At 43.3% G+C, this 12692-nt stretch overlaps 1 protein-coding gene across 4 annotated transcripts in view; it reads right to left on the bottom strand.

Moving 5' to 3' along the window:
* Positions 1 to 700: 700 nt before the first annotated feature.
* LOC131685753 (uncharacterized) overlaps positions 701 to 12692 on the bottom strand; it is a 38261-nt gene continuing 26269 nt past the window's right edge. For 3 of the 4 annotated variants that reach the window (XM_058969682.1, XM_058969683.1, XM_058969684.1), the window contains exons 4-8: positions 10051 to 10484; positions 9089 to 9996; positions 8826 to 9023; positions 1075 to 1218; positions 701 to 1020 (exon numbers count right to left, since the gene is read on the bottom strand). In XM_058969682.1, coding sequence (XP_058825665.1) covers positions 841 to 1020; positions 1075 to 1218; positions 8826 to 9023; positions 9089 to 9996; positions 10051 to 10484 — 1864 coding nt within the window. In that variant the 3' untranslated portion in view covers positions 701 to 840. Of the gene's footprint in view, positions 1021 to 1074; positions 1219 to 8740; positions 9024 to 9088; positions 9997 to 10050; positions 10485 to 12692 lie in introns of those variants that run through there. The other variant, XR_009304865.1, reaches the window with a different exon arrangement.

The following is a 12692-nucleotide window of genomic DNA, read 5'->3' as shown; positions in this document are numbered from 1 at the left end:
ATTCGCTCCAAGCAAATCGTAAAGAACTTTTCTAAGTCCATGTAAACAGTACAAGCGAACTGTCAAAAATGAACACTCAGTTCATTTGTGACGTCACCGTAAAGTATTCAATTGTCAAACATGAACTTTATTCATCATGACACAGAGAACAGACGTCCTTGATCGAACAAAAATATTTAAAAAACGTGTGTAAACATTTGAATTAATATACGATAAACACTAGCGCCGCCACACCAATCTATCCCAACTATCCGTCAAATCCATTCCGGAACCGGCTCGAAATCCTGAATGGATTCAGTATGGAATCTTGCTCAAAGAAAACAACCGATTCCGACTCTATCGGTTGATGCATTTGAACTGGCATTCATGCTGGAAGTCTGAACCGGTTTCGGACTAGTTTGACTGGGTAGAGGAATAACCACTGTCAATTCTGTCGAACTCAGCCACAAAAAAACATGACGACAGTAGCGCACCTGGTTTGGATATCCCAACTACCTCCGAAACCGTTAAAGATTTTACACAAGTTGAATGCTGAAGATGGACGTCTGTTCTCTGTGATCATGAGTTCATTCGTGTCGTCATCTCGTAGAACTCAATGGCCGTATGCAACATTGAGTGCGATAGTGATTTGTAACGTTTTGTTATTCGAATGCTAACACAGGTATTTCGGAAAATATTCTAGTTTATAATATTATGTATATAAGTTTGGTTTCTTTTACTTCTTATACACTCTATAGAGTAGCGAATGTTACGTTACACCAACAAAAGAAAGCTGCTGAAACGAACACTCTCTTTGGCTTCAATTTATTCCTAATGCAATCCAAGTGATTTTATAACTTTCTAATGGCAGTAGTTGCAATCTGGATGGCACTTTTTTCCGTCGACGCCGCAGCGACAACCTCCGCTGACATCTCCTTTCCCTTCAGGACCCCAGCGTGGCCCACGTGTGACCCAGCAGATTTCCGTTTTACACATACTACACTTCAACCAGTCACATCCCCACTTTTTCATCATTACAATCTGGAAAATAAAGTTTTTAGAAATATGTGTTGTAAATTCTGATGGGCCCCCTACCTGACACGTGGGGCACATGAGAGCATCTCCTTTTTCTACCATTTCCTGTAGCATGTCTTTGGTTCGTTTCGCTTCGATGTTCGTATCACAGTCGCTCTTCATTCGATCCTGATATTGTTTGCAGTCGAGCCCGTCGTGAATAACCTGAAACAAGATTTGTTATAATTTTGCTACACGTGTACGTGTGTGTAGGCGTGCGTATATGCATATGTGTGTCTACATGTTGATGTCTTTATGGACTAACCCGACGCACGCTTTTTCGAAATAACGTTTACCGAAGTTTGGACTGGGTACATGACTTATGCTACCACTAAACTATCATATTGTTCAACAGTTCATTGTCTTTCCTCGCAACTGCCTAAGAAGATTACTTTGTTGGAAGGCTGATTGCGCTTTGCTCTCAGCTTGATTGCTAATCTAGTCCACTCCGACGACGGAATGTCTTTAGAAAGCCTTGTTTTCGTCCGGCGTTCGGTTTCTAGATTTGGTACGATCTACTCAAATAATCCCCGGCAACGAATCTACCCTACTCCAACGGAAAGATCACTTGTGTTGTGAACTGTTCGTTCGTTCGCTTGACAGTTGGCTCCTGATAAAACCAACACACCGTTTGACGTATTCTACGAGTTTTCGGCTGTACACATTGGATCAACAATGTTTTCCGATTGACTTCAAGCAACCATGCCCTGACAGAAACTGCATCTTACAAAAATCGCCGTTTTCATGCACTCTATTCACCTAACTATGCGTTCACCGTCCATGCTTTATTCATGTTGCTACTTCTGCAACGACGCGTACTCTCTATCGAGCTCTTCTGTTTCTGTAGCAAATATCTGGATTCGAATAATGATGAAATAACAATCAGTCGGGATGCTACATTCATCGAGCTGGGGTGTGGATTGCAAAGTCGGTATCTTACTGCATTGAACAATTAGTAGGGCTTGATTTTGGAAGTGGAAAACCCCGCACAAGTAAGAGCAACGCGAAGCTGTAGATCCTGAACTTCAGGAGACTCCGAAGTGAAGCTTACGACAGGCCTACCGGAGAGGTTTGACGACCACCATGTGAATGTAGCAGTTTGAGGTGAGCCTGAATCTTATGAAGAGGCAGTGGGGAGTTCCGACCAAGACCTGTGGAAAGCCGCAATGTCTGAAAAATTTGTTTCGTTGAAGAGGAATGAAACGTGGTCTTTGGTGCAGCTACCGACCTGTTGCGTTCGCATCGATTGCAAATGGAAGTAGAAAGAGGACAGTTCCTGAAACGTTTCACGGTTCAGAACTCTCATTGTAGCACATGAAATCTATTTGCAGCAGCCGAAGGAATTCATCACTAAAGGCAAGCCAAACATGTGTGCCGTCTGAGACATAGTCTGTATGGCTTAAAACAGGATGCGAGGATTTGGAACACTACGATCAGTGAGTTTTTGAAGGATTTAGGTTTCGATCAGTCTAAATCGGATCCCTGTTTATGCGTCAAACAGTCGCCAGCAGGAGGTGTCGTCTACCTAATGTTGTATGTCGATGACATGATCGTTGCCAGTATGACATTATCGTCGACAGTATGGCTACTGTCGAAAACGCGCTGCGGAAGAAGCTAACCCTGTCATCGTTGGAAAAGATTAGTCACTTTCTCAGTATCCGTGTTACGAAAGACAATAACGGCTTCGTTCGTCTAGGTCAACAAAACTATATCAAAAGAGTTGAATCGCGATTTGGCTACGATCAACTTCCAAAAGTTAATGTGTGCCGATAGATGTTGGGTCCTACAGGAGTCGAGAAGGAAATAGAACTTCCAGACAATGTCCGTTCTCTACGTCGTAGTACTTGGTGTGAACTGAAACGTGTGATGATTTAACTCTCGATTCTTCTTACTTCTTGTCTCCATCTATTACATCGCCATCAGCTCTCGTCCCCGTGAGCCGTTTACGTGCTGATTCCTAGAGCCATTTAGCTCATGTTTCCATGAGTCATTCAGCTCCCGGCCTTATCATGAACTACTTGGATAGTGGTGAACTCACGCCAATCCGACCGATAGTTCCCCGACGGAGGAATGTCCCCCGACACCGATACCTGCTTCTTTGAGCCATTTTGCTCCCAGCTTTATCGAGATCAACTCAGATAATATCCTACTCCGACTGACAGTTCCCCAACAACGAAATTTCTTTCGTTACCGGTATTTGTTTCGTGAGCCAATTAGCTCCCCTTTTTGTTATGATTCTGCCGGGTAGACCACGGATGCGAATCTACCCTAACGTGAATTTTCCGGCGGTAGATTGCTCCCTTTACCGATGTACGTTTCCGTGAGCCATTAAGCTCCCCGCTTCGGCTGCTCGGTCTAGTCCCCGGCGGTGGACCTAGCCTACTCAACGGGCCAGCCAGTAGGTGCTGAGTTTCATCCAGCGATTCCGAGTTGAGCATAGCTTCCGGTTCACTGGCGCCCCAACGATCCACTGCTAGCTATTCGACACGGTCTACTCGGTATAATCCCCGGCGGTGTATCTAGCCTACTCTCGAGCTACCCGGTAGGGTGTCTAGGTCGGTTCGGCGATTCCGGTGAAGCCAGACGTTCGGGTCTCTGGCGCCCCGACGCCCCAAGGTCTGGTGCTATGTCGCTTGCTACTCAACTGGTCCCCGGCGATGTACCTAGTCTACACCGTCGGAGAGTTCCCTGGCGGTGGAATTTCTCTCGAAATCCGATTTTTGGTTTCCCGGCGGAGTTCTAGCCAATGGCGCTACTTTGTTGGTCCCTTCGCCACTTCTTCTGCAGCTCGGAGAGTATACTCGTAACCACTCTGTTGACCGCGTCCCAGATATGCTCGTCGTGGCATATCTCTTCGACGATATTGTCCACTGTCACACCAGACATACCCCTACGAACTTCTTCGAACCTAGTGCATTCAAATACCACGTATTCCGGTGTCTATTGCACGTTCACACATTCTGGGCATAGGGGTGAACAAAGCGTGTCCAAATTTGACACGCTCAATGCGTTAGCACAACTGAGCCGTGGATCTTTCGTGTTTTTACAATTTGTAAAAATAAAAAGAAATTATCGTTACAGCCTGTTCGTCGAGTCTTGTTGACGCATCTTACTGCTGCGTGTTGAGATCCTCTTCCTTGGTGGTGAAATATTAGGCGCGTTTTTTTAGTGTGAGCGCGAGAGGCCTGGAGCTCGCTCATCATAAGACGGAGGTAGTTATCGTCAACAACCGCAAGTCGGCACAACATGCAGTTATCCATGTGGGAGAAGTCGCGATCACTTCACAACGAAGTCTGAAGTCTCTCGGAGTCATTATAGACGACAAGCTGACCTTCGGCAGCCACGTCGACTATACATGCAAGAGAGCGTCGACTGCTATTGCGGCTCTATCGAGGATGATGTCCAACAGCTCAAAGGTGTGCGCCAGTAGACGTAGGTTACTGGCAGGCGTTGCCGTATCTATCCTCAGGTACGGCGGCCCGTCATGGTCAAGAGCACTGAGGGGAACCAGTTATTTATAGAAACTGGAGAGCACCTACCGCGTGATGTGCCTCAGAGTGATATCTGCCTACCGCACGGTATCACACGATGCATCCTGCGTGATAGCGAACATGATGTCAGTCGGGCTGGTCATTTGGGAAGATGTAGGAGTGTTTCGAGCTACGTGGAAATAGAGGAGCCCGCGAGTGCACCAGGGTAACCTCGGTCGCCAGATGGCAGCGTGAGTGGGACAACTCCTCGAAAGGTAGGTGGACACACCGGCTGATACCTAGCATATCGAGCTGGGTGGTAAGACCCCATGGGGAAGTTCACTTCCACCTGACACAATTCCTGTCAGGCCGTGGCTGTTTCCGACAGTACCTCCACAGGTTCGGGCACGCGGAAGTCCCAGCCTGCCCGGACCGCCCAGGTGTAGACGAAACTGCCGAACACATACTGTTCGTATGTCCTCGGTTCGACGTCGAAAGAAGAGCAATGCTTGACGTCTGTGGCTGGGACACGACCCCTGATACCCTTATTCATCGGATGTGTCAATCGGTGGAGAAGTGGAACGCAGTCTCGGCTTCTACCACCCAGATTGCCTGTAGGCTACAGGTAATCTGGCGAACCGAGCAACAGACGACGGGCGCGGCTAACTAGTGATTGGTTAGTTGGAGCGAAAAAGGTCGAGCGCAAAAAAGGGAGTGAATGGTCTGTTCATGCTGAGGCAGGTTTGGCGCAGCGACTGGCAACCGCATAAGGGGTAAACCCAGCCACCCCGAAGCAAGGCAGAAGAGCGAGTGTATAGGCGTATAAGTGGATTGCCTCATACCAAGATGGGAGGGTCGTAGCGAAGTATGTTGGGACTGATGCCTCGTGGCGTGGCAGAGGAGTGAAAAGGTGAGCATCCAAGTCAGTCTCACACGGTATGTTAAGGGTGAGCACAAAAGTCAGCCTCACATGGTATGGTAGAGGCTAGCACAAAAGTAAGCCTAGCAAGGAATGAAAAAGGTGATCACACAAGTCAGCCTCGCATGGTATGTCAGAAGTGGGGCCTAAGAAAAATGTCCCACATGGGATGCCAGGGGGAGTGACAGAGGTATAATAGAGTGGCACGATCGAGAGTGAACCAGGTGATAGGGTGAGCACCCAAGTCAGCCTCACATGGTATGGGTGAGACGAGCACACAAGTAAGCCTAGCAAGGAATGAGTAAGGTGAGCACACAAGTCAGCCTCGCAAGGAACGAAAAAGGTGAGCACAACAGTCAGCCTCATGTGGAGTGTTTGAGAGTGAATCAAGGTGCGATAGAGAGAGCACCCAAGTAAGCCTCATACAGGACGTATGAACGCGTGAGTGAGAGTGAATGAGTACATTAAGTACAGCCATCCCCCCAGAAGTAATACCGAGAGGTAGTTCCTGGGAGGAACGATGGCGGAGCCCAATGGAGTCGGTATTAATGGCAGCGTCAGCATTCGAGCCCGACACGCCCCAGTACACCCCGTGCGGTAGCTTGGACACCTACCAATAGCACGTGTACTGGGCTAGGACGTAAAGGTCTTCTCCATTGTAAAAAAAGAGGTTACAGCACCTCTTTTGTATGGAGGGAGAAAGCTTAGTGTAAATGTGTATATGTGTATGTGCATCACTATGGGAAGAATCATCTTTACCCACAAGTGGCGTTGCTGTTATTGTCTCCAGATTCTGAACAGAGTTACCAATCTTCTTGATATGCAGTCTTCGTATGTATCCAAGCAGATACATTTGGAATGAGTCGGTAGGTCCACCTCCTTTCTCCGCGTTATCCCACTCTAGCTGCCACCTAGCCAACGAGTCCGCTCGGACCAGTCTCCTTGCATTACGTGCATTTCTCCGTTGGTAGCATTAAGCTGGGGCTGTATGGGACCGCTGTAAACTGTTTTGCTTGACCGGATACTGTGATGCTGATTGGAGCGGTGACAGGACCAACAGCAAGTTCAATGCAGGATATCTGCTCTTTCTTGGTAGGGCATCAGTCAGTTGGGCTAGTTGGAAACAGTCCAGTGTTTCGCGTTCCAGCATGGAAGCGGAATATGTTGCAGTTTCCGAAGCGTGCAAAGAACTTATTGGGCTGCGGCGGATTTTTTAAGAGAATGGTGATAAGAGGAGAACAGTCTGGCCCGTCCGGTTGTTACTTCGCTGTTCGTAATGCTGAGGTATGTGCACAGCATTATTCGTTTACAGTTAATGCCTTCCCCTCCTTTGCCGTCAAAAGTCAAATTTGATGGGACAGGGTTATAGTTACTATATTCATAGTTAGGCGGAGACACTGAGCGGAGCCAATTGAACATGTCAAATACCGGAGCCAATCGAGCATGACGTCACACAACATGTTCTCTTTGGATGTATATGGAAAAGGCATTGTGATTATGGTCATAATTATTTTACTCTTAACTTGTGTTATGGAGTGTAGAGAAACGAAAAGAACCAATTTTTTCTGTAACAAGAAGAAATATTCGCACAAGTATGAAATCATATCATCAGATCTTCGAATTAGTTTTTCTATTCGTGCATGTAAAGTTCTTACTCACGACGACAATAAAATTATAAGGCTAGAGCTTGAACATTTACATGGGATGCCAGTGTTTTTCCCCTGAAATAAGAGCCGCCAGTTTTCCGGCTTTTGTATCCGCCTAACTCTTAATATAGTAACTCTAGACAGGGTTGGTGAGCTGCATTTTCACCACGCGTAAATCGTATATACCTCGTCATACGAGTCCTCACTTTGTTTCGCAATGAGCCCTTTGTTCTGCAGGGGTGTAATTACCACCAGCAGCCTTTTGCTATTCGGCCCTGTGACAGTACACCTATCCAACGTCTTCTTGTGTTTCTTGGATACACCTGATCTTACATTTGCTAGAAAAGATCTTGCTCTCTTTGACTTAAAAATTGGCGTATTTTCCGCACTTTCAGACTTTCCTTAGCTGTTTAAACTCTGCACCATGCAAATCCAATCCTACAGAACTGATCCAAGGGCTCGTTGGATCTTGGCACAAACTCCTTACCAACACCAATAGCCGCTAGACTTTGATGTTTTATACATTAAAAAACAACTTCACCAAAACCAGTTTCTTTCATTAGTAGCTATACCACTGAGTTAGGCTCAATCGGTTTCTCGAAGAATGATGCTGCCAAACTATAGTTACTATATTCATAGTTAGGCACTGAGACACTGAGCGGAGCCAGTTGAACATGTCAAATGCCGGAGCCAATCGAGCATGACGTCATATAACATGTTTGCTTTGGATGTCTATGGAAAAAGTATTGTGATTATGGTAATAACTATTTTACTCTTATCTTGTGTTATCGAGTGTAGAGAAACGAAAAGAACCATTTTTTCTGTAGCAAGAAGAGATATTTGCACAAGTATAAAATCATAGCATCAGACCTTCGAATTGGTTTTTCTTTTCGTGCATGTAAAGTTCTTACTCACTACGACAATGAAATTATTAAGCTAGAGCTTGAACATTGACATGGGATGCCAGTGTTTTCTTCCTGAAATAAGAGCTGCCAGTTTTCCGGCTTTTGTGTCCGCCTAACTCTTAATATAGTAACTCTAGCCTAACTTAGCCTAACCCAGTGGTGTAGCCAAGGGTTAATCTATGCTTTCTTCATTAATGATACAAGAACCAGTTCAAATATGTTCAAACAAGCTATTACGGTACAATTTCATGCACCATGTCTGGTGATGCCATATGGCATAACACGCAGGGAATCGGTTCAACTAAAAGAGCGGCCATTTTTCAAAATCTAACGATGTCTTCGGAGCATTATTAGAATACTATTGCTTGATTTTAATGAAGATTTTGCCAACGGTTGCAAAAAAAAACATCTTTTTCCATTCTCAAAGATGACCGCTTTTTGAGACATTCTCAGTTGATCATTATTGTATCTGTGCATATTGCACATGATCGTTTAATTCGTGTGTGCCGTGTTGGTTCGAAGACCTTGTTAGACTGCTAAAGATGCACAACACTTGCATCGTTGTTGTTTATTCATACGTGTGTTTGTGTGTAGAAGTGTTTGGGTGCATGAGTGACTCTGTGTGTGCATTGCTTTGACTTTTTCAACGTATACAAAGTGCAAGAAAAATATTTCAGCACATTGTCCTCTTTATCTGGTTTCGGGAGTACCGAGAGAATAAACCGAAACTTTTTACTGTGAACTCACCCACGTCTCCCCTGGCTCCCGAGATCAGATAGAGTGGCCAACAGAATTTTTATATATCAGATGGCGAGACTAGTTAAAAAATTACCCTGCACGTAAGGCAATTCACAATTATGCAGACGGGGCATTTGAATTGATTCACGTTGTCCTCGTAAATGCACCAACCACGACAATTTGGTGTCTTGCAGTGAAACGTATTATCCAGTTTGCTTTCTGCCTGGCGAATCGACTTCGCAAGATGAGATTCGTACATATCTTTGGACACTAGCGCTTTGATTTCTCGTTGCTAGAAAAAAAGGACAAAACTATTGTTGCTACCTACCAAAAAAAGAATATATCTACTATATTTACTTGTATAACACTTTCACAGCTGTAAACTGCATCCATAAATGGACACTTAATTTCTGCTTCCTCGCAAAATTTAATAGTATTCACCAAACATTCCTTGCAAAACGAATGTAGACAATCACGTAATACGATTCCTTCGTATTCTTTAAAGCTTTCGAAGCATATAGGACACTCGAAGGGATCTGCGTTTGCGATCAGATCTGCGGAATCCAGATTGACTAGTTCCATGTAATGATTTGTGACATCGGAATCATCATCGGGCACCACCAATCCATTTCTACCAAATTTGACCGGTTTATTTGGATCACTTTTGAGTAACACTGCTCTAACTATAGGACTTGCAGTAGTGATTACAGGGCCATCAGCTTTCGGTGCTCTGGTTGGACCAATATTATACGAATTAGGATTGAAGTTGTCCACACCTCGATATTTGTTCCGTGTTATATTGGGACTGGTGAATGCAGTCATTACAATATTCTTTTGTTCTGGTATCTGAATATGCCTTGTCGTCAATAGATCCGTTGTGCTCGTTTGTGGATGATTGGGTTTCTTATGTGATTCCGTAGCTTTTGTTTCGTCTACACAAATATTGAAGACTTCGGAAGATTTACGATTACCCGACACACGATTCAGGTCGTTTCGCATTTCTTTGGGTGTGTTTCTCATCTGTACACCTGCTGACATGTGTGGTCCATCTGCGATGAAGCGTTTCGGTTCCACAGGAGCTAATATATCATCTGACTTACAATAGCGTGCTGGAAGTACGTACGAAGCTGGTCTACCCTCGGAACACGCTGCACACCCTGGGCGATTCGGTGGATTTATGAGGGTGCATAACGGACATGCCCAGCCATCCTCAGTATCATGTTGAGGTCCTTTATCTTCAACGATTGTCGGTAGTGCCATAGCACCTATAATAAATAGAAAATGATAACCTAAATATTTAAATTATCTCACCTACTTACCTAGATTAGAGCCATCTTCAATCTGAATCTCGTTTTGCGTATCCGAACATTCGCCATCAGAGTCGGATACAGTTAAAATTTTTGCTTCTGCTTGACTAAATTGTGGTTGAACAGTTTTAGTTTTTGGTGTGCCTTTTTGTTCAACCATTATCTTGTTGACTGAAATGTCTGCAAATGTCGGCAGCTTAGACTGCGTTGTCCCACTTACTATGTAAAGAAGTAGAACACGACCATTGTCGCAAATGCCGTAGTCAAACAGACTCTTCTGCTCAACCGACAGTAACTGATCATCGTACATCCATCGTTGCACATTAACAGGTATTCCAAAGTCCCGAAAAATTTTATCCTTTAGTTGGATAACAGTTATAGCTGTCGACACATTAACTTTCAGCGGACCCTTCAGGCTAGTTTTGTCATTTATGTAGATGGTAATGCTGTACGGAAAAATATAGGCTCAAGTTATTGAAGGAATTTTAAATATGAACTTCAACTACACATTGAAATACAAAATTCATCTTTGTTTTGGAAGTAAGGTTTAACAATAGATCTAAATTGTATTGAAACTGCACCGAAAGGTGATACTGGGAAATATGGACAACTTTTGTAATTTTAAGGGGGCGTCTGGTGTAGAGGGTAAAAATAATCCACTTTTCTTTATCCGCTTAATTGTTAGTATTGAACCTCTAGAAAGGTCTCCCGAAAACTCAGTGGCCATGCTGAACTTCTTTTGTTTTAAACAGCCATGCATTCCACGCGCGTATTTGCTATGACACACGCAGATTTCAATCTATCGGTAACAACTTTCGAAAAACTGACAGCGATAAAAATATAGTGTAAACAATACAGTCTAAACTACATCTACTTAAATTTTCAAGAGAAAATACCCAATGGGTCATTTTCTACAGCGTTTTTTTCGTGATGCAATTTGATGTGGGACACCCTTTAATAGCGTTTTTCTCGAAACAGCTTTTTCAATTTTTTTCAGATTGGCGAACACGATAACTTAAAAACTAATCAACGAATTGACTTGATTTTTTTTATGAGGATGCCCAATAGACTGGTTCAATTTTTAACTATTAGCTCTACCAGGCTCTACTGATTCCTTTTATGGCCTTTTGTAATTAAGCAAATTTTGGTACCGATCAGTTGTGTCGGACCCATAAAAATTTCAAAGTTTATATGGAAATTAGTGTGGAAAAGCGGTTAACATTGAAAATAAAATTAGCTAGAGATTACTGGGTAGGGAAAGTTATGAAACTTAGAGCCATAGTACTCAAGTGAGAGCAAGGATGTGAAGTAAACAGATCGGAAAACTAGAAGTGGCAGGGTCATTAGAACAGGCTTAATATCGTGCGGGCTTAATTTTTGCCTTCTGATAATGAGGGTCGAGCTTAGGCAGAATAACTACGAATCACCCGAGTTCACTATCATGTGTCCTTGATAAAGGTAGACGTATCTATCTTTACCGTGACAACCGGCCGGTTGTCACGGTAAAGATAGATACGTCTACCACGGTAAAGATAGATACGTCTACCTTTATCAAGGACACATGATAGTGAACTCGGGTGATTCGTAGTTATTCTGCCTAAGCTCGACCCTCATTATCAGAAGGCAAAAATTAAGCCCGCACGATATTAAGCCTGTTCTAATGACCCTGCCACTTCTAGTTTTCCGATCTGTTTACTTCACATCCTTGCTCTCACTTGAGTACTATGGCTCTAAGTTTCATAACTTTCCCTACCCAGTAATCTCTAGCTAATTGAATGTCGTTAAAACGTAAAAAAGAAAATGTGACTAACATAGTCGAAATAAAAAAGGAAAAAAATTGAAAATAAATTCTTAAAAAATCACCTCATCAATCAATTATATATTTCTAAAGGTATTCCTCTACTGAACATATTCGTGAAACATTGTAAGTTTGTGAAAATTCACTGAGAAAAGTAATTGAGCAGCATATGACAAGTGGATTTTATTATTTATCATAGCAGCCCTGTTTGAATAACTCCATCGTTATACAAGTGTAAACTAGACTTGCCACCCAAAGATAGATATAGTGCGTTCATGAAGCCTTCATGTCTTCAATAAAATTGTTTAAAATGGCATCATCAGCAACTTTGCTGAAGACACCAAGTCTCTTGCTATTTTTGAAGAGTTCATTTTCCATAATTACTTCTAGAAGGTTTAATCACCAAAATTATTACCTCAAATGATCCGCTTTTTTATGTTGGAAAGCTTTCTTCGAGGATGTTATAACTCCAAAGTTGATGCTTTCGATATTCTGTGATCTTGCCCGTTAGAAAATTTATTCCACTTTAAAAGAGCACTTTGTATTTTCATACTTTTACTTAATTGATTAATTTATAAAAATAATTAGAAAAGGCATCTGCTAGGCTAATTTTGTTTCTAAACTTAATAATCAATAATTTATCAAACTTATATGAAATTTGAGCATTTTCGTAAAATCAAACGATTTTCATCAACTTCCCCTCCCCCCCCCCCCCCCAAACCAAATTTCTGGCTACGCCACTGATGTTAACGAAAATATCATTATATGATAATCATCATTAAGTTTCCTCAACAAGCCATCGGTGAGAAGGTTCCATACAAGTGGTGACAGCACATCACCTTGAGGACATCCGCAG

Source organism: Topomyia yanbarensis, chromosome 2 (genome assembly GCF_030247195.1).
Source record: "Topomyia yanbarensis strain Yona2022 chromosome 2, ASM3024719v1, whole genome shotgun sequence".
NCBI classification, from domain to species: Eukaryota; Metazoa; Arthropoda; class Insecta; order Diptera; family Culicidae; genus Topomyia; species Topomyia yanbarensis.
This window is presented reverse-complemented; position numbering and strand designations above follow the sequence as displayed.